Source organism: Mesoplodon densirostris, chromosome 3, assembly GCF_025265405.1.
Source record: "Mesoplodon densirostris isolate mMesDen1 chromosome 3, mMesDen1 primary haplotype, whole genome shotgun sequence".
NCBI lineage: Eukaryota > Metazoa > Chordata > Mammalia > Artiodactyla > Ziphiidae > Mesoplodon > Mesoplodon densirostris.
Genome location: NC_082663.1, coordinates 120,059,020 through 120,080,454, shown reverse-complemented (window position 1 = coordinate 120,080,454; position 21,435 = coordinate 120,059,020). Strand labels below are relative to the sequence as shown.

The 21,435-nt window shown below is 44.7% G+C and overlaps 2 protein-coding genes across 3 annotated transcripts; one reads left to right on the top strand and one right to left on the bottom strand.

Moving 5' to 3' along the window:
* Positions 1 to 199: 199 nt before the first annotated feature.
* Positions 200 to 8,238, bottom strand: HARS2 (histidyl-tRNA synthetase 2, mitochondrial). Of its 2 annotated transcripts, none has more exons than XM_060093475.1 (13): positions 7,951 to 8,238; positions 6,662 to 6,736; positions 5,922 to 6,041; positions 5,715 to 5,810; positions 4,895 to 5,020; positions 4,682 to 4,789; positions 4,324 to 4,422; positions 3,910 to 4,003; positions 3,455 to 3,582; positions 3,121 to 3,363; positions 2,843 to 2,959; positions 1,511 to 1,657; positions 200 to 1,018 (listed from the first exon to the last, which is right to left on the bottom strand). In XM_060093475.1, the coding sequence occupies exons 1-13, from the start codon at positions 8,167 to 8,169 to the stop codon at positions 959 to 961; spliced, it is 1,632 nt and encodes a 543-aa protein (XP_059949458.1). In that variant the 5' UTR covers positions 8,170 to 8,238; the 3' UTR covers positions 200 to 958. The 2 variants fall into 2 exon arrangements, with proteins under 2 accessions (XP_059949458.1, XP_059949459.1); XM_060093476.1 differs by having other exon boundaries at positions 1,570 to 1,657.
* A 54-nt stretch (positions 8,239 to 8,292) lies between these two features.
* HARS1 (histidyl-tRNA synthetase 1) lies at positions 8,293 to 21,400 on the top strand. Its single transcript, XM_060093472.1, has 13 exons — positions 8,293 to 8,488; positions 8,790 to 8,879; positions 13,776 to 13,895; positions 16,083 to 16,178; positions 16,819 to 16,944; positions 17,575 to 17,682; positions 17,834 to 17,932; positions 18,162 to 18,255; positions 18,471 to 18,598; positions 18,691 to 18,933; positions 20,171 to 20,287; positions 20,488 to 20,634; positions 21,017 to 21,400. Exons 1-13 carry the CDS (start codon positions 8,399 to 8,401, stop codon positions 21,086 to 21,088), a joined length of 1,530 nt encoding a protein of 509 aa, XP_059949455.1. The 5' UTR covers positions 8,293 to 8,398; the 3' UTR covers positions 21,089 to 21,400.
* The last annotated feature ends 35 nt before the right edge of the window (positions 21,401 to 21,435 follow it).

Below are 21,435 nucleotides of genomic sequence, written 5' to 3'. Positions count from 1 at the left end.
AACTATACATTGATTTAGTGACGTGACTGTATCTCCAAGTTGGGGGGAAGGGGAACTGTGGCTGCTCCCTTCACTGAATACAAAAAAAAAAACCCAGGGAGGTTACTCCTAGCCCACAGAATCCTCCAGTGTACACTCAAGCGTTTTCCATGGCCTATGCAAACCAATCCCTTGATAACAAATTACCCACCCAAACTACTATATTTAATATTTTATTTAATATATTATACAACCACTTCTAGAACAGGCACCTCCATGGCAGGACATGGAAGTCAGAGCAGTGATTCTGGCACAGGTAATGGTCTCCAAAATCTCAAAAGATCAGATCTCAATCTTGTCAGGTCACTTATTAAGTTCAACGTTCAAGATTATTAAACAGACAGTCTCACCCTGCTATTAACAATGGATGGGCTAGAAAGATGCCACATCAATATGGGCACTGCTATGCCCTTGGGATAGCATCTCTGTCCTCAGACAAAACAGAAAACAGTCATTGCCCAACTCTTTGCTGTCTCCCAAAAATTCCCTGGACAGGCCAAGGGCAGGTTATGGACAAACTTCCCAGAAACTGGCTCAGAAGCCAGAGTGGAAGGCTAAGTATTTGACTTTTGATCTCAGTGGTCAGAATCCTCTCAACCTGAGGTGACTTTCCCAGAGACTTGCTCATAGCAACCATCTCAGCATCTGTTGACAGCACTCAGTGGCATTTCAAACCTGCCATCTGCCTCGGATGTTAGAGCATGTCTCTTTCACGTACCAGCCATCTGCGCCCATGCAGAATAGCTGCTCACACTAGCCCAGGAGTCCTCAGGGCCTTCTACAGTTCTGTACCCAAGAAGGATGAAGGATGCTGAGGCACTTGTCACCCATCCTGGCCAGCAGTTGTTAAGTCCCTCAGGAAGTCAGTCCTAGATGAAACCTTTTCTACAAAGAGCAGCAGATGGCATTCAGGCAAGGATCAAGACTCAGACAGTCGCTTCTGAATTTCAGCCACAAGATTTTCCCGTGTAATGGCCACCTGAAACATAACAGAACTCTCATGTGACAAACTAGAGAGTGATACTAGTTCCTTAGCCACTGCTTTTCTGGATTCATTTAACTGTGCAACTGCTCCCACTACTTATGCAACCAGTAGGGAGGAGTATGTGCTTCAACCTGACCTGGAGAATGTATGCCCTCAAGACCAAAGGGATTCAAACTACTTATGCAACCAGCAGGGAGGAGTATGTGCTTCAGCCTGACCTGGAGAATGTATGCCCTCAAGACTAAAGGGATTCAAACACCTGATCTATGTCTATTTTGTTGATTAGTCTTGAAATACCCATAGAGATTTCATTTGTCCTTTTGCCCACCCAACCAATCATTGGCTATAATGATTGCCTAGGGTGGGTACTCATTCATCTCTATTAACCCTGGAGATATTTTCTCAGCCAAAAGATATATATTTCTTAAAGAATCTAAGAAAGGCAGAAACACTTGGTCCCCCCTATTTCTGCGTGCCCCCACTCACCTCCTCCCTACTGGCCACTGAACGGAGCTTGATGACCCCTTCCTTCAGTTCTTGCTCACCAATAATGACCACCAGTGGGATGCCCATGTTCTCACAGTAGTGCAGTTGAGTTAGTAGTTTAGGGTTGTTCTTATACATCAGCTCTGCCTGAAAAGGGTGAAGAAAGAATAGGAGACTTAGGGACTACGCTGGTGGCACAGTGGTTAAGAATCTGCCTGCCAATGCAGGGGACATGGGTTCGAGCCCTGGTCCGGAAAGATGCCACATGCCACGGAGCAACTAAGCCCATGCGCCACAACTACTGATCCTGCACTCTAGAGCCCGTGAGCCACAACTACTGAGCCCGCGTACCACAACTACTTACTGAAGCCCGCACGCCTAGAGCCTGTGCTCTGCAACAAGAGAAGCCACCGCAATGAGAAGCCTGCGCACCGCAATGAAGAGTAGCCCCCGCTCGCCGCAACTAGAGAAAGCCTGTGCGCAGCAATGAAGACCCAATGCAGCCAAAAAATAATTAATTAATTAATTTTAAGAAAAAGAATAGGGGACTTAGAAGTGACCATACCGAAGCAACCTAAGTGTCCATCGACGGATGAATGGATAAAGAAGATGTGGCACATATATACAATGGAATATTACTCAGCCATAAAAAGAAACGAAACTGAGTTATTTGTGGTGAGGTGGATGGACCTAGAGACTGTCATACAGAGTGAAGTACGTCAGAAAGAAAAAAATAAATACTGTATGCTAACAAATATATATGGAATCTAAAAAAGAAAAAAAATGGTTTTGAAGAATCTAGGGGCAGGACAGGAATAAAGATGCAGACATAGAGAATGGACTTGAGGACACGGGCGGGGGAAGGGTAAGCTGGGACAAAGTGAGAGAGTGGCATGGACTTATATATACTAGCAAAAGTAAAATAGATAGCTAGTGGGAAGCAGCCACATAGCACAGGGAGATCAGCTTGGTGCTTTGCGTCCACCTAGAGGCGGGGATAGGGAGGGTGGGAAGGAGACGCAAGAGGGAGGAGATATGGGGATGTATGTATATGTACAGCTGGTTCATTTTGTTATACAGCAGAAACTAACACACCACTGTAAAGCAATTATACTCCAATAAAGATGTTAAAAAAAAAAGAAGTGACCGTACTACTCAAACCCCAGGAGCAGGCATATCCAAATAAGTAAGTAGCTAGCCCTCATACCCTAAGAAGACACACTAGTGAAGACTAGAAAGATCTTAAGTTCCACCTTAGGCATAAGGTAGAAGTGGGCCTGGTGCATGAATTCCACATATACCTAGATGTTTTGGATATTAGCTCCATTATACCTTGATCCCAGCATCCCAAAGCTCTGCAATTAGCTTCAGCCGTTCTTGGAGAAAGTTCTTCTGTGGTGTGGCCACAAACACTTGGGTCTCTGTGGTCCGTATCTTCTCACCAAAAGTCTAGTAAAAGAGAGAGAAAAGGTAAAACTGATAAAAACTTCCTTTGCACCAATAATTCAAAAAAAACCAAAAACAATCATCAGAAAAACAGTCCAACTGCACTTCCAGAAACATTAGTTTTTAAGGTCTGCAGCCTCACTCTGACCCTACCGAGGACCTACCTTCATCCTCTGCTCCACAATGGAGAAGATCCGCTCCACCCCAATGCTGAGCCCCACGCATGGCACCTCGTGGCCTTTGGGGTCAAACATGCCCACCAGCCCATCATAGCGCCCACCAGCAGCCACACTGCCCACATTCAGTGGCTCCTCCTCAGCATGAGCTGGGGTCTGTAGCAGCACCGCTTCATAGATCACTCCTGTATAGTAGTCCAGGCCCCGAGCCAGGCTCAGGTCAAAGGAGATCTGTGGGGACAAGGTTAGTCAGTCTTAGACAAGACTCAGGACCCAAGAGAGCCCTAGACACAGCAGGAGGTCCACTCCCGACCCAGCTTACCTTCTCAGCAATTCCAAATAAAGTCAGGTATTCAAATAGCAGCTTCAGGTCTCCCAAGCCCTCTAGGGCCTGCTTGTTCTGGGATAGTCTGGGATCCTGGAACATTTGTTTCACCAAGGATACCCCTCCTGGGGAGACATGTGGGGAGAAATAATGTCTGTGTTATACACCCAGATGCGTTTCATCCAAATTTATCCCTAATATGCTCCAGCTAGTTCTCCTCATTTTCTTAAAAAAAAGATCCTGATCACCTATGACCAGATTCTCCTCCTCTGCCTCCATCTTTGACACCTAAAGACATAACTGGTTACAGTAAGTAAAAAGGTTATTAAATTAAAACCAGGCTCTGGAACTTAGAACATTTATGAAAAAGGAGCTGTTTCAGAGGTAGAAGTTATACACTTATCACCCTCACTCTGGTTCTATCATGTACCTCTGAAAACAATGATTCTTACCATGACATTGGACGTAATCCCCAATTCGATCAGCTACTTCAGCAGCCAGGCCTTTCTTTGCCACCATCTCATGTCTCACATCTTTCCAAGACATCTGTACAAACACCCAAACATTAGCCTAGCCCCAAGATCCTTCTTTCTCTTAATGGAAAAGGACATCTCATTTCATTCATTATGTATGTCACGAGTAGCTAACACTCTACTCAGCAAAGTCAGAGGCAGCTTTGGAAATCCAGCCACAATCTCCACTGTACAGCAAAACTCAGGTCTCGTTTCAGAATGTCTCCTTACCTTCCTCCCAGAAATACCTCACTTCCAGCCACCATCTCCTTATTTTCCTCTAAAGGTATATATAGATTTGAAGGCAGGGCAGAAACTCTGATAGGATCTACTGAAGCATATCTTCTTTGTTACCTTGTCTAGTTTGTCTACCGAGGAGCAGATGGCATGGAACTTGCTTTCAGGAACACCACAGACGGCAAATATCCCATCCAAAATCCGCCGGTCATTGACCTGTGAACTCAATGGAAGTGACCCAAGTGGCTTATGAATGACCTCTCCCTCAAAACAATGGCAGTCCCTACTTGCCTGACTCATAAAAGGGATAGAAAGGAAATTCCACAGAGTGACTATATAGATATAGATATAAAATGCAACACCTGTACTAAGAAAGTCCTAGAGCTACAGGCTTAATGGCTGGGGTCACCTATGTTTTCAAACAGCATTAGGCCAAATCCAGACTTCTCCCCTCAGTCCTCAGCTCTGGCCTCACCTTAATGAGAAAATCCCCCAGCTGCAACCCACTAAGGATTTCACACATGATCTTCAAACACTCTGCATCAGGGATCATAGGGTCAAACTGACCAGCAATGTCAAAATCCTACAGCAAAGAAAAAGACAGGCGGAAAAAAATTACTGAGCAGCCAGTTCCTAGGTTGTGGTCCCCAGAACTACCAAACCATGCTGCCTCCATCAGCTCACTTACACACTGGCAGAACTCCCTGTAGCGGCCTTGGACTATGGTTGGGCTCTCCCGACGCCACACCTTTCCAACATGATAGCGTTTCATCTTCTTCACTTTATTCATGGCCAGATAACGAGCAAAAGGGACCTCACATAAATAGGTTAAGGAGGAAGAATACTACATCCAGAGCTTAGCCCCAGTGGAAAGACATTAGGGAGGACTGGGCTTCTATCAATTGGATCTCATCCACTAGGATTAGAACAAGGACTTTCTCTGTCTCCTTTCCCACTATCACCAAGGCATAGCAATCAATAAATATTGAATAGTGTCAAATGAAGGAATCCCTGCAAGTCTGGTAGAAAGCAGGGGAAGCAGAGATAGAAATGACCCAAGAACTTCAAGTCTGGGCCATTCCCTCCCATTCAGATCAATTCTCAACTGTCTCAGAAGAGTCAAGCTTCAGAACCTGGATTTGCCTACAACTTCTATATCAATGTTTCTTCAAGTGTTCAAGGACCACGTGCATCTTAATTATCCAGGTACCTATTTAAAATGCAGATTTCTGAACACCACTCCAGTTACAGAATTAAGAAAATCTGGGGCTAGAGGTCAAGAATCTGTATTTTTGCAAGCTTCCTCAAGGGATTCTGACACACTATAAACTTAAACGACAGAGCTCCAGGCCAGGCTCTGCTGGCAGAGTTGCCTTCTGGAAGAAACTTGAAGTAAAGGCTACTGCCAATGAACCTAAAGGGTCCCAGAGTCACTCCTGTCCCATTATCAGAGAATGCCCTCTGGGTTTGGAAACAGGTAAGTCAGGTTCTCGTACTTAGAAGGATACAGTAAGGTCATAGCGCAAGGACAATAGCTCTCCACCCTGATCCTTCAGATCATAGATGAGCCCAGAGTCCTCTCCATACTTCTCAGTAAGCATTTCCTGCAGGGGTCAAACAGAAAGTGCCACGGTTAAAAGGAGGACTCCAGAACATTGGCTAGAAGCCCTTTGGGAAAGAAATGGGGTTCCTGCACTCTTTTTTTCTCCTCTTACCTTTAGCTCAAATGCCGGGGTATCCAACCCCTTTGCTCCATGACGTTTAAAGCAGCTAACAACCATATCAAGAATTTTCTCCCTCACAACCATCTGCTGGGGACTAAGATCTCTGGTGCCCTAGAAACCAAAAGGAGCCAGAGTGAAAACAAAGACAAAGACAAGTCCATTTAAGACAGAGTTAAACTACATCTATAATCTAAGGTCTGGAGTTGAAATCTCTTTGAGTTCAGACAACTATGAGCCCCACCCAGTATTCAAGAATAGTGAAGAATTAGTGAAATAGTGAAAAATTAAAAATAGGGAATACCCTGGGGGTCCTGTGGTTAGCACTCTGCACTTTCACTGCCAAGGCCCTGGGTTCAACCCCTGGTCGGGGAACTAAGATCCCGCAAGCCATGCAGCACAGCCAAAACAAACAAACAAACAAAAACATTAAAAGTGGTCAGGAAGGGGGCTTCCCTGGTGGCGCAGTGGTTGAGAGTCCGCCTGCCGATGTAGGGGACATGGGTTCGTGCCCTGGTCCGGGAAGATCCCACATGCCGCAGAGTGGCTAGGCCCGTGAGCCATGGCGGCTGAGCCTGTGCTTCCGGAGCCTATGCTCCGCAACGGGAGAGGCCACAACAGTGAGAGGCCCGCATACCGCAAAAAATAAAAAAATTTAAAAAGTGGTCAGGAAGAGAAGCACAGGGCAGAACTCCAAGGCACTCTAGCGGACAGGGTGGGGCAAAGGGCATTACCTTTGGGGTCTTGATAATAAAACTTGATTTCTCTTGATGTGGTTTCAGTTGGGTTGCTAACGCTGCCTCCGCAACCTGTCAGAAGAAATGTGAGATATGGCTCCTCTCAATACTGGCCAAACCTGTGGTATATCTGGCCCTGTGTACCACCAACCTGAAAATACTTTTGGCCCTGAGCAACAGGAAGTCTGAACACTATTTTATCTATCCCAATCTCAGCCCACTTCCAAAAACCCAGTTGTATCTGCAATATATATGTAATACATATGGGATCAGATGTTTACCATACAAGCTTCCTCACTATAATTGGAGTTTTTAAACGTATGAAAAACTTTAACCAGCAAAAAACAAGGAAGGCACAAGGCAACCCAAGACTATCACCACTAACCATATAGGAGTAGGGATTAGTACGATGCCCAGTTCTCAGTTCCTACTCAAAGAGCAATAAATAAGAATTGCTAATAAGGTAATAATGGTCATTAGGTTTGGAGATAGGGAAAAAGTAACTGGAAGACAGAAGAGAAACAGCCCAAGAACACAGATCATGCCTGTGGAATGAAAAGGAATGGATTTCCTGATTGAAAAAAAAAAAAAAAAAAAAGCCGATTGGTAGGATGCTGTGACTGCAAATAACAAAAGATCTGAGCTCTGTTGTTCATGATAGCACAAAGCATCTACTAGGAACACAACAGTGTCATTCCCAAGGTAAAACAGAATCTGTGATTTTGATTATCCCCAGCAGGCTGTATGCCCTTCCAGAAATATAGAACGTGTAGTAGTTCATACTTTGGCAGATTCTGTGCTCCAAAGGACAGTAGCTGAAGCCCACAACCCCTCCTAAGAATTCATAATCTCTGAAAACTAAAAACTTTGAGGTAAATTCTAATGCGAACTCACTCTACTTATGGCCGTTAGTCATCTCACTTAGTGGGAATATTCATATATTTTGCTTAAAAAAATTTAAATGTGTTTGATCCCAAAAGGTTCAGATAAGGGACTGTGGATCTATATTAAAATGCTCCCTTACTATGTAGCCATAGGTAAGTCATTTAACCTTGGAGCCTCCGTTTCCTCAACTGTAAAACGGAAATAATACCCCCAACATCTCAAGATTGCTATGATGATTAAATGACAAAGCATCCTAAAAGGCCTTAGCTCTGTGTCGGTACATGGTGGGCACTCAATAAAAAAACCGACTGTTAATACTGCGGGAGTACAGGCCGCGAGTCTATGCTTTCAGACCTGGAAATCCTGCCCCGACAGACCAGAGCTATCTCAGTCTGGCTCACCTGGCTATGAGAATGGACTGCCCTGATGCAGACAGCACCGGGCGGCCGCCGGAGCTGGCCAAACAGCACAGCCCAGGCCCTCCCATGTAGGAGTCCGAGCTGGGGCATCGTGCAGCAGGAGGCAGGATTTCCGGAACACGAGGCAAAGCACCTAGGAAGGAGGCAGACAGGACCCCAGGAAGGGTACAAGGCGCTGTAGAGGCGAAGCCCGAGCACCATAGAAGAGGTGAGCGTTTCTGCACCTCCCGAATCCCGCAGGGTGGCTCCAGTCCTCTCTGGCTCCCGCCCAGCTCCCGCACTTCCGGTAGGAGACGGAAGTGATTGTTGTACTGCGTGGTGGCTTTCTAGGCGTGCGGGCCCTCGACTCGATAGCCGGAAGTCATCCGAACTGAAGCTGTGGCCCCCCACAACCTATTTAGACAGCAGTCAGCTCCAGTTGGCAGGCAGTATGGCAGATCGTGTCACGCTGGAGGATCTGGTGCGACTTCAGGGAGAGCGCGTGCGGGCCCTTAAGCAGCAGAAGGCCAGCGCCGAGCAGGTACGACCCAGGAGGCAGGAGAGGGGACAAAGGAAGGCCTGGGAGAACAGAGCGGGGAGTGGTCTGCGCAGAGGATGGGGATGTGGAAGAAAGGACTGGACTTGTAGGTAGGAGGACGGGCTGGGTGGGGAGGTAGCTGCGGTAGGACCCGAGAGAAGCAAAGCTAGACTTGGGAGAGAGATATGCCCCACATCCTGGTGAGGGAGGGATACTGAATGAATGACGGAGGGATACTGAATGAATGAGGGAAGAGGGAGGGGGTGGCAGATGTGGTAGCCCAGCGCCTACTTTCCCTCCACAGATCGAGGAGGAGGTGGCAAAACTACTGAAACTGAAGGCACAACTGGGCCCAGATGAAGGGAAACAGAAGTTTGTGCTCAAAACCCCCAAGGTAAATATTCCTTTAGGGAGCCTCTGAGAGGTTCCCTAATTCCACTCACAAGGACGCATATATGCCTGCTTCTCTGAATCAGGTCATTGAGGAGGATCTGAAATCCTGCAGAGGAAACAACAGTTGGCTGTAGGCGCCAGGCTGGATTGGACCCTGAGTCATTCTGGGATGGCAAAGTGATGGCAGAAACTAGGCCAGCTGGGTGCTTAGGGGAGTCTACCTGCTACTGCTACTCCTTCTTTCATTCAGTAAATATTTACTGAGTGCTTACTGTGTGCCTAGCACTGTACAAAGCAGTGAGTGTACCATGGTGAACAATATAGCCTGCCCTCAGGGAGCTTACATTCTACTAAAGGAAACAGACTTAGGAGAAATAATCCCACACATAGATATGTAACTACAAATTGTGTTAAGTGATGTAAAGAAGTAAAAAGGATGCTCTGAGAAAAATAAGGGAGAACTGGGAAGTCTGAAGAAGTGATAGACTAGCTAACCTAATAGATGAGTGGAAGACAGCCGGGTGAAGAGTGTGAGGAAGATAAGTCCAGGTAGGGTATGGAAATCCTGAAGTGAGAAAGAACCTTGGTAGTTTCCAGGAACTATAAAAAGACCTTTATGACTAGAACCAAATAGAGAAGGAGAGTAGAATGGAATGAAGTTGGAGATTCCTAGCTCAACCACCATGATTTCAGTTCAGATGCCACTTTCTGTAAGTTCTATAAACTGAACTATTTACCTATCATCTGGGTTCCCTTGGCACTTCATAAGTATCTCTGTTATTGCATTTATTGCTGACTTTTCATTATTCACATGGTTTATTTAACCTGAGAGTCTGGGACTAAATAGGTATTCAATGAATGTATGTGAAATTTAATTCCAAAGTAGAGGGGAGATGATCTGTCTTCCTTATGTTGAGATGTCACCATTTAAGAGTAATTCTTTGGGCTCCTAAAATCATTGAGCTATTCCTTTCTACATATAACTCATTTCAAAGGTTAAAGAGATGGTGTAAAACCCCAAGGCAGTGACCATCAATAGTTATTCAAACTATTGGGTGAAAAGATTAATGGGGATTTATGATAGATCAGGCTGACCTCAGGTAAACCCAATGATCAATCTTAGCATCACTAAAAGTAGGACAACCAGACATTATATTCCTCTTGATGTGATGCAATAGGAAGTACACAGCACCACCTATGAAGTATTCTTGCCAAGAATTGTACCTGAATCTAATCAGTCTTCAGACTTAACTACCAGTTTACCTAACTACCAGTTTACTGGAAATATGGGAAATGGAGGAACATGTTAAATGACCACATTGAATATACAGTTAATCAAATCTAGAATGAGAAAAATTCTTTCAGAAAAATGACTCAGTTTCCTCAACAAATAAAGGACATTTTAAGAAAAAAAAAGAAAGGAAACTGTTGCAGATTAAATAGACATGAGACATATCAACCAAGTACAAGTTATGAACTTATTAAGAATCTGATTCAAACAGTCAACCATAAAAAGATATTATTGTGGCAGTTGGGGGTAATTAAACATGGTTTGGGCACTAGGTAAAGGGTTGCTGTTAAGTTGTATTGGTTGTAAGAAAGGTATTATAGTGTTTTGTTTTTTAATCCTTATATGTTAGACAATCATACTGAAATATTTATGGATGAAAGTATATGATATCTGGGATTTACTTTAAAATACTGCAGGAAAAAAAATATTGAGGCTTAGATAAAATAAGAATAGCAGATGTTGATAGTTGTTGAAGGTAGGTAATAAACACAGGGTGGGGTGGTCCAGTGTACTATTCTCTATAATGTGTGTTGGAAATTTTCCATAATTTAATGTTAAAAGAAAATGAGATACAGCAGAAACTAACACAACACTGTAAAGCAATTATACTCCAATAAAGATGTTTAAATAAAAAAGAAAATGAGAATATACTGGAGAGTTAATATCCACTTAGTTTGTTGAAATACATTTCTTGACATGTGATTCATAATTAACAGAAAACTCAGTATTATGGGGAAAGGACTTTTTCAAGGGACCTTCCTTGTCAAAATTATTTTCATAATGTTATTTGCCTTTTTCACTTCGTTTGCAGTGAAGGTGCAAAAGCACTGGTGTGTAGAACTGCTGATGTCTTAGCACAAATTAAGATGTTGGCACTGAGCTGTACTAATAACCATTATGTTCTTTACTTTCGTGAACTCACAGTAAAAAAAAAAGATTCAGTTTCACTTAAGAATGTCCTCGATAAAACAGTAAAAATTATTAATTTTATTGAATATCGACCCTTGAGTACACTGTTTTTTAATATTCTGTATGATGAAATGGAAAGCACAGATAAAGCACTTCTGCTGCATTCCAAAGTAGGAAAAATGCTTGTGCCATATGTGAACTGTAGGCTGAACTAGCTACTTTTTTCATGGAAAACCTTTTTTATTTGAAAGAAAAACTGAAAGATAAACTATTGTGTTAAAGATTTGGATATTTGGCAAACATTTTCACAAAAATGAACAAAGTGAGGCTTGTCACCTCAAGGAAAACATTCAACAGTATTTGTTGCCAGTGATAAAATTCAAGTGTTCAAGTCAAAGTTAGAACTTGTATTTTCCACCATGAGCTTGACAGGTTCTCAATACTTGAAGACTTTCCTGATGAGATTCTATGGTGACATGAAAAAATATGGTTTTTTGATATTGTATAATGAGGCATATCAACATTTGGAAGATCTGTGTAACTGTTATCAAAGAACAAATATTTTCTAAATGACCAATGCATGATGTTATAAAATTGTGCCTGTGTAGAATATCCAAAGTACAAGATAGAATAACAGATATTTTTAAAATTGTACTAAAATATACATAACATAAAATTTGCCAACCATTTTTAGGTGTACAGTTCAGTGGCATTAAGTACATTCATATTGCTGTGCAACCATAACCACTATTCATCCCCCAGAACTTTTTCATCATACCAAACTGAAATTCTTTACCCATTAAACAGCAACACCCCATTCTACCCTCCCTTCAGCCCCTGGTAACCATCGTTCTACTTTGGCTCTGTGAATTCTGGGTACCTTATAATGAATTTTAATGTAACAGTGTGAAAAGTTCATTGATGTACTTTCAGATTCCACATTGCAAACCAATCCTTAAGAAGCTCTCCCTCTGGATTTTGATGTAGTTTAAGAAGAATATCTACAATTAGCTGAAAAGTTTATTAAAAATATTCCTCCTTTTACAATTACACATCTCTGTAAGGCTAGATTTTCTTTATATATTCAACCAGAACAACATATCACAACAGAATTGAATGCAAAAAGCATATATGAGAATTCAGCTGTCTTCTATTAACCCAGGCATTAAAGATTTGCAAAAATGTAAATCAATGCCACTCTTCTCACCAAATGTTTTTGTTTTGGAAAGTAGTTACATTTTCCTAAAATGTTATTTATGTTAACATGTAATGGATTTTCTTTTTGTTAAGTGAATTAATATTTTTAAATGTTCGCAGTTTTAATTTATAATACGATAAATATTGATAGGTATAATCTACTTTGGGGTCCTTAGTAAATAGTAAGAGTGTAAAGGGGTCCTGAGACCAAAGAGGTCCTACTTGTGAGTAGCATATAAAAGCCCATACTACAAGCTCTGACCTGGAAGAACAGAGTTCTAGTACTGACTGCCAGGAAGCAGCTGAATGGCCTTAAGTAATGATTTAACTTCTCAACATGTTCAAATTCATTTACTTAGCCCTTGTCATAGGGCTATCAGAAAAAAATTAAAGAAAAAAATAGTGGAGACTTCCCTGGTGGCGCAGTGGTTAAGAATCCACCTGCCAAAGCAGGGGACACAGGTTTGAGCTCTGGTCTGGGAAGATCCCACATGCCGCGGAGCAACTAAGCCTGCATGCCACAACTACTGAGCCTGTGCTCTAGAGCCCGCAAGCCACAACTTCTGAGCCCACGTGCTACAACTACTGAAGCCCACGAACCTAGAGCCCGTGCTCTACAACAAAAGAAGCCAGGGCTTCCCTGGTGGCGCAGTGGTCGAGAGTACGCCTGCCGATGCAGGGGACACAGGTTCGTGCCCCGGTCCGGGAAGATCCCACATGCCGCGGAGTGGCTGGGCCCGTGAGCCATGGTGGCTGAGACTGTGCTCCGCAACAGGAGAGGCCACGACAGTGAGAGGCCCGCGTACCGCAAAAAAAAAAAAAAAAAAAAAAGAAAGAAAAAATAGTATTCATTAGGGTTTCTTTTTTTTTTTTTTTTTTTGCGGTACGCGGGCCTCTCACTGTTGTGGCCTCTCCCGTTGCGGAGCACAGGCTCCGGACGCGCAGGCTCAGCGGCCATGGCTCACGGGCCCAGCCGCTCCGCGGCATATGGGATCCTCCCGGACCGGGGCACAAACCCTCATCCCCTGCATCGGCAGGCGGACTCTCAACCACTGCGCCACCAGGGAGGCCCATGGGTTTCTTTTTAAGGTATGTTGGGAGAGAATGTTACTTGTAAAATTTGGAATTTGATTCATTAAGCCAGTTTGAGTTGGTTATATGCCTGTCATCAGGTAGATGTTTTCTATTAGGCAGGGGAATGTTCTGTTTCCCAGAATATGAGTTTAGGAAAATTTCTCAGAGAACAGAGTTCCAAGAATTCTAGAAGATAGAACCAAGCTAAAAAGGGGTTGGAATTTAGAAGGGTGAGAGCAAATGGGTGTGGCAATTAATAGGGAATTGTTTGTACTTGTTTTACAACTCAGTGACCTGTAGGAAAACCTAAGTTTGGGGCAGGGTTTTCATTCGCCATCATTGAAGTCATGCTTTTATGTTTCTAGACCTTACTGTTCTTTGTTTTTAAACCCCATCCCTGGTTCTCTGGCTGATTTTGACTCCAAGGGCACAAGAGACTACAGTCCCCGGCAGATGGCAGTTCGGGAGAAGGTGTTTGATGTAATCATCAGCTGTTTCAAGCGCCATGGTGCAGAAGTAATTGATACACCTGTGTTTGAACTAAAGGTGAGGGGTGGATGAGGAGAAATTGCCTGGTGGAATAATGGGTATACAAACAACAAAGGATGGCAAGAGAGTGAGGCCCAAAGGTCTCTCTCTTGTTGCAGACAAAGATTGGCATTTTCTCCATGAGAAGGGGGACAGGACTGGCATAGAGAAAGAGGTCCTGCTTTTTATTTACCTTGGTTGTGGCCGACAGCATCCAAAAGAGAGCCCTTCTCAGGAGTGGAAGTTTTTATGGCTCCTGTCTACATTGAATTCCATGGCACCTGTACTTGAGATGTTTCCTAGATACATGTAAATCGAACATATAAAGGATAAATATGCAACCAGTCTCCTATTGATGGACCCTGAGGTTGTTTCTAGTTCTTTGCTATTAAAAAACAGTTCTTTGCATCCCTCACTGCTTAAAACCCAGTAACTCCCAATGCATTTATAATAAAATCCAAACTCTTTACTCAGGCTTACAAGGCCCTACATGATGTGGCAACTGCCTACCTTTCCCACCTCATCTCACGTGCTTCCTTCCCTTGCCCACTGTGCTACCATGGTCTTTTTCTATTCCTGGAACATACTAAATATGTTTCTATCTTTGAGCCTTTGTTCTTGCTCTTCCCTCTTGCTGAACTTCCTTTTTCTCTAGCTCTCTGCATGACTTTAATTCCAGAGTAAATTAGACATAACAGATTTTAATTTCAGATTTCAACTAAAATGCCATTCCTCAAATACTCCTCTCCAACTGCCTTGTCTAAAGTAGCCCTTGTCTATCACATTGACCTATTTTATTTAAAGCAGCTATCACTCTCAAAAGTTATGTTAATTTGTTTCTTTGAGTTAATGTACTGCCTGTCTCTTTTCATTACTATAGAAGATCCATGAGGGCGTGGACTGCCTTTGTTCACTGATGTATACACAAGGCTTAGAACAATGTCTGGTACTAGTGGGCATTTATCTGCAGGGTAAATTCACAGAAGTAGAATTTCTGGGTCAAATGGTTGTACTCATTCTATTTCTACCAACTATATTAGTTTGCTAGTGTTCCCATAACAAAATACCATAGACTGGGTGGCTTAAAGAACAGAAATTTATTGTCTGGAGGATAGAGGTCCAAGATAAGCTGTCAGCAGGGTTGGTTTCTTCTGAGGGTCATGAGGGAAGGATCTGCTTAAGGCCTCTCTCACTGGCTTTTAGATGGTGTCTTTTCCCTATGTCTTCACATCATCTTCCCTCCTGTGTCCAAATTTCCTCTTTTTATAGGGACATGAGTTATATTGGATTAAGACTCATCCTAATGACCTCATTTTACCTTAATTACTTCTTTAAAGACCCTGTCTCCGAATAGAGTCACAATCTGAGGTTACGGGGGCCAGGTGGGTGCAGGGAATAGGGCTTCAATATATGAATTTCGAGGGGACACGATTCAGGCCATAATACCAACCACTGTATTCTCAGGCCATAACACCAACCATTGTATGAGTGTTTCTATTTTCTACACACTGGGAATTTTCAGGTTTTTTGAACTTTGCCAGTCTGGTAGTGAAATATGTTATCTTGTTGAAGACATCACAGGGCAAGGACTCTCTCAGTTTTGGCTTTTGACAGTGTTCAAATCTCAGGCCATCATAAAAACATTTATCTTTGTTGATCTAATGACCCACTCCTAGGCATTTATACTCCAAAAAAATATTCAGAAGAAAAAACTATGTACCCAAATATATTTATTGAAATGCTCTGGAATTTTTTTTTCAGTTGGAATAACCTAAACATCTATCAGTGTAACACTAGGAAGGAAGGAAATAGCTTCTTCTCACTAGAATATTATGCGGTTTTTTTTTTTTTTTTTGGCCATGCCGCACAGCTTGCGGGATCGTAGTTCCCCAACCAGGGATTGAACCCAGGCCCTCGGCAGTGAGCGCGCAGTCCTAACCACTAGACCGCCAGGGAACTCCCAATGCAGCTTTTAAAAATAATACTTCAGCTCTGTCACAAAATAGAAATGTGATAAGCAGAAAACCAAATTGGTATTTCCTTGATTATAACTACATCAAATAAGGAAACATTGGGAGAGAGAACAGAGGAAATGTAGATAAGTTGAAATCAGTCATAGTTAGAATGGTGGGTTTTTGTTTTTAAAACTTCCTTTCAAATTGTTATATTTATCATTATGATCACATTTCTTTATGTTTTCTCCAGGAAACACTGACTGGAAAGTATGGGGAAGACTCTAAGCTTATCTATGACCTGAAGGACCAAGGTGGGGAGCTGCTGTCTCTTCGCTATGACCTCACTGTATCTTTTTAAACTTTGGATGTATTGGCCCTTACTGGGCTGGGCCTTTTACTAGCCTCAGGTTTGGGGGCAGCTAGACATAGGTGGGATCAAATATAATGCATCTTGCAGTCAGGGAAGTTATTTCTCTAAACCAGGAGCTGGGCTTTGGCTAAACAGAGCATAGATAGCCTTCGAAGGCTTCTGAATCCTAAGTGAGACCTCAGCTTTATGTCAGGGTCCAGTTCTGACTCTGCCAACAATCCCCTGGATTCAGAATATGTCTCCCTTGCCCTGGCTGGTGGACAGAGTTCTCCCTAATTGACCAACAGCACATTTCCTTTATCTCCAAGCTATGTCAGAGAATCATCTGCTTAGAGATCCCTACTTGGGGCCCTTTTTCTGCTCCCTGGCCAATCTGCCCACCCCCCTGCTGTGCTCAGCATAGCCCAGAAAGAAAAGAGCCTTAATATTTTATGAGACTTCAGCTGCCCTATATGGTAACAAAGTTGATTCTTGCTGATGTTCAGAAATGCTGTTAATCTTACAGATGGTGGTTTTACCCACACAGGGTATGGTTAGACCCCAGCTTCTGTTGGTGATGATAATCAACTTCCAGACTGTGAAAGGTGGGGCTTTCCCCTTAACTCTTTGTCATCAGGTTCCTTTTGCTCGATATTTGGCAATGAATAAACTGACCAACATTAAACGCTACCACATAGCAAAAGTGTATCGGCGGGATAACCCAGCCATGACCCGAGGCCGATATCGGGAATTCTACCAGTGTGTGAGTATGGGGGCAGGATGGGTAAGGAGGCCCTCCCTTGAGCCAGTAGAATCTATTGAGTACTTATGGTGTCCTGAAAACTCTAGATGCCCCAGATAATGCTAACCCTAAGATTTCTTTAGTATTTTCATATACAGGACAGGGATTACGCTCCTCATTTTATCTGAGGAAACTTGAGGCTCAGCAAGATGAAGAGATCATAGGGATAAGAAAGGCAAAGTTAGGACTAGAACTCTTGGTCCAGTGCTTTTTATATTAAACCACAGTGATAGGATCAGAGCAAAGGATGAGGAAACTGGATTTGAGGTACTGTCACCCAGACTGGTGGCACAGCTTCTGAATGAACAAAGGACTAATGCCGTATAATTGCTCCCACAATAGTGGAAGGAAATAAGGAAAAATAGATGAGTGAGATAATGAAGGAATAGCCCTGTGGATGGGAAGAAAACCAGGACTGGTAAGAGACCCAGGAATACTGGGGTTTTGCTCTGGGCTGACAGTCAGATGGAGAATGAAGAACGTGGTCTGTGCATGAGTGCAAAGAGGCCTCCTTCATAGAGAGCAGAGCTCCCAGGAGTCCTCCCTCAAGGTTAAACCCCTGAGTACCTCTAGCTAGCCCTCTCCCTACAGGATTTTGACATTGCTGGGCAATTTGACCCCATGATTCCTGATGCAGAGTGCCTGAAGATAATGTGTGAGATCCTGAGTTCACTCCAGATAGGCGACTTCCTGGTCAAGGTCAGAGCTGAATGGGGCTGGGAGGGCAAAGCTGGGCCTGGCCTCTCACAGGAGAAGGTCCTTGTGCAGAGGAACCAGTAGCCTAAGTGTCCAAGGCTATCGAGGGTCATGTAAGGAGATTCTCTTCTCACTATGCCTTGGGTCGCTGCAGGTGAATGATCGGCGCATCCTAGATGGGACGTTTGCCGTCTGTGGTGTTCCTGACAGCAAGTTCCGCACCATCTGCTCCTCAGTGGACAAGCTGGACAAGGTAACGACCCAAACACCTGACTCTTCTTTTCCCAGATCCCACCCTGCTCTGAGAAATGGAAAAGATTAGGAGAGAGAGGGGCCTGCTTCTATGCCCACAGAGGAAGATTAGCCCCAGGATATAGGTTGATGGGCAGCTTCTGCTCAAGACCACCCCCTGAGAAGGGCTCACACTTGCTCTGCACTGGGGAAGCTGCCCAGGGTTCCCTGACTGGTATCTGTCTGCTCAGGTGTCCTGGGAGGAAGTAAAGAGTGAGATGGTGGGAGAGAAGGGCCTGGCACCTGAGGTGGCTGACCACATTGGGGACTACGTCCAGCAGCATGGTGAGAAACAAACCCTGCCTCCCCGGCAGCCATCCCACTGCCCTCAAGCGAAAGCCAAACTCTTGGGTGTGGGTGTGTGTGCGCGCACTGGAGAGAGAGAGAAAGGGAATGCATGTGTGTGTATGCACACATGCATACATGTGTAATCCAGAGGAAAAGGTAAAGCCCTTATCTTTTTCTTCTTGTCAGTCTGGCTCACAAATCTGTCTCCCCAGGTGGCGTATCCCTGGTGGAACAGCTGCTCCAGGATCCTGAATTGTCCCAAAACAAGCAGGCCTTGGAGGGCCTGGGAGACCTGAAGCTGCTATTTGAGTATCTGACCTTGTATGGCATTGCTGACAAGGTGAGTCAGGTTGGGATGGGAGCCTTAGCTGAGCTCCGGGGCTGGAGGCCTTTGATCCTCATCTGCTGCTGACCATGTTCTTATCCCTCCAGATCTCCTTCGACCTGAGCCTGGCTCGAGGGCTGGACTACTATACCGGGGTGATCTATGAGGCAGTGCTGCTACAGCCCCCAGCCCAGGCAGGGGAAGAGCCCCTGGGTGTGGGCAGTGTGGCGGCTGGAGGGCGCTATGATGGGCTGGTGGGCATGTTTGATCCCAAAGGGCGCAAGGTGCCATGCGTGGGGCTCAGCATTGGGGTGGAGCGCATCTTCTCCATTGTGGAGCAGAGGCTGGAGGTAGGTCTTGGGGCTGGGTGGACGACATTCTGGGCAGATGGTGGCACCTGAGCTATCTTCTTTGATCTCTAAGGGGGCAAGTAGTACTGCATTGGGCAAGTTGCACCTTTGCAAAGAAATGGGAGAGAAAACTTTTGCTGTCCTTCAGACTCCCACTCCATTATAGGCCAGCTTGATGGATCTTTGATCATTCTTTCTTCACAAAATCCTTTGCTCCCTACTTCCTTCAGAGCTGTCAGGAATCTAGGCCAGTATATCCAAAGACCTGGATCTTCCTCATAATACAGAACACTTAATACTTTACTACTCTGTGCTAGGCACTGTGCTTAGTGCTTTTCACACATTGTCTAATAAAACTCTTAAACAGCCCTCTGAGGGTAGCTACTTTTATTATTTACATTTCTCAGGCAAGGGAACTGAAGATTATAGATCAAATAATTTGCCCAAGGTTTAAGTGGCAGAGTCAGAATTCGGATGCAGGCAGTCCAACTCCAAAGTCTTGCTCCCAACCACTCTGCGATATTGTCTCTAAGTGGGAAGCGTGTATCTGAGGCTGTGGGATCCCTCAGATGGCTATCCTGACTCTCTAGCACCTAGAGTAACATGAAGAAAGCCCTTCTTGGCCTCAAGCCCACCTTTGTTGCTACTGCTCTTAAGTGGCTGGTTGCCTTTCATCCCTCAGGTAATGCTCTGGCAGTAACCTTCCCACTGCTCCCACCCTTTTCTCTAGAGTGGAACCCACTGGTGTTTTCCAGTTGAGGTTCCAGTAGGCATCTTATGTTGTAAGAACAATGGGAATAGTTTTCCAGAAAAAGAGACAGCAGCATTCTTTCTCCCCTCTATCCTCACCCCCCAAGTTGTGCCCTATGGCTGACGTATAAGAGACACAGTCTCCTGACTGTGGGAACTAGGACTGCCAGGGGTGACTGGATTGCCTGGGTGAACTCAGAATATCACTTATGATGCATAAGGTTCTAGATGGAGATAAGCTTGAAGTTACTGTACATAAGCTACCTTTGCCCTCCATTATTAATTCTGGCAAGTCATAAGTACAAGCCAGTCAGTTCATTTCTTATTCTTCTAAGAGCTACTTTTTGCCCAATTGCTAGATGAGAAGACTAGCCTGCCCTGATGGAGTTGGGCCTGGTCTCAGAATCCTGACAGGAGCCTGCTCTGTTTGCTCTTTTAAGGTGTTGTAAAGGGTAGCCCAGTTCTTTCTTAACTGCTTCTTCCCTAGGCCTTGAAGGAGAAGGTACGGACCACAGAAACACAGGTGCTTGTGGCATCTGCACAGAAGAAGCTGCTGGAGGAGAGACTGAAGCTCATCTCAGAGTTATGGGATGCTGGGATCAAGGTAGAGGAGGCAAGCCCCAGAGTGGCAGCAAATTTGGGAGTGCTGGACACAAATGAAATAAAAGCTTATCCATAGTGGCCCTGCCATTACTGTGACTTCTTGGGGTGAAGGTCAGAGAAAGGTGCCAACTTGGGGCCCAAGGAGATTGTCCCGGAGGACTGCAGAAGACAGCCTTCATCTCCTTCCCTGGTCCTCTGCAGGCAGAGCTGCTCTACAAGAAGAACCCCAAGTTACTGAACCAGCTGCAGTACTGTGAGGAGGCAGGCATCCCACTGGTGGCCATCATTGGTGAGCAAGAGCTCAAGGACGGGGTCATCAAGCTCCGCTCAGTGGCCAGCAGGGAAGAGGTAAGTAGGTGGACAGGAAGGCTGAGGGACGGGGAATGTATGCCATTTCGGCAGACCAAGGCCGAAAGTTACTGTACATAAGCTAGACCAAGGCCAAGGCCCATTCAAGACCTAAGCAAAAGCCTGGCATTCATATTAACGCCCAGTCCTAAAGGACTTAAGGGGGTAATATGTTACTGTGGTCATGGTAGGGTAAAATCTCCATCCCCACACATACCCTGTGTCTCTCCACCTCCCCCAAGAAGCGCTGTCTCCCCTGAGGTGTTTGATTGGGTTCCTGCGCCCAGCTGAGCCAGGCCTGATGACTAGAGGAAGGCATGGGTGCTCAGAGAGCAGTGGAACACAAGATGCTCATACCACCTTGTTCCTCCATCCTGGCCAGGTGGACGTCCGAAGAGAAGACCTTGTGGAGGAAATCAAAAGGAGAACAAGCCAGCCCCTTTGCATCTGCTGAGTTGAACTATCAGAGGAAAGTGGGACTGGCACTATTTAAGGCTAAGACAAAACTCTGCATACGTACTTCAACAGCTTTGCACGTTTCCTTCCCAACAGGAAGACCTGAAGAGTGGTCAGAACAGAGACTTTTTTATTTTTATTATAATTATTTTATTGGTAATCACAGGCAAAAATGGCCACCCAAAAATGGGTGGGCCACGAGGAACTGGCCCAAGATGGCCTCCTCGGCAGAGCCCTACAACCAAGTGGAGGGAACGCTTCCCACAACCAGCCGCCGCGGAAGGTCCAATAAAATGCCTCAACCACTGGAGCCTGCCTGTGTCACTACTGCCTAGCCCTGCCTTC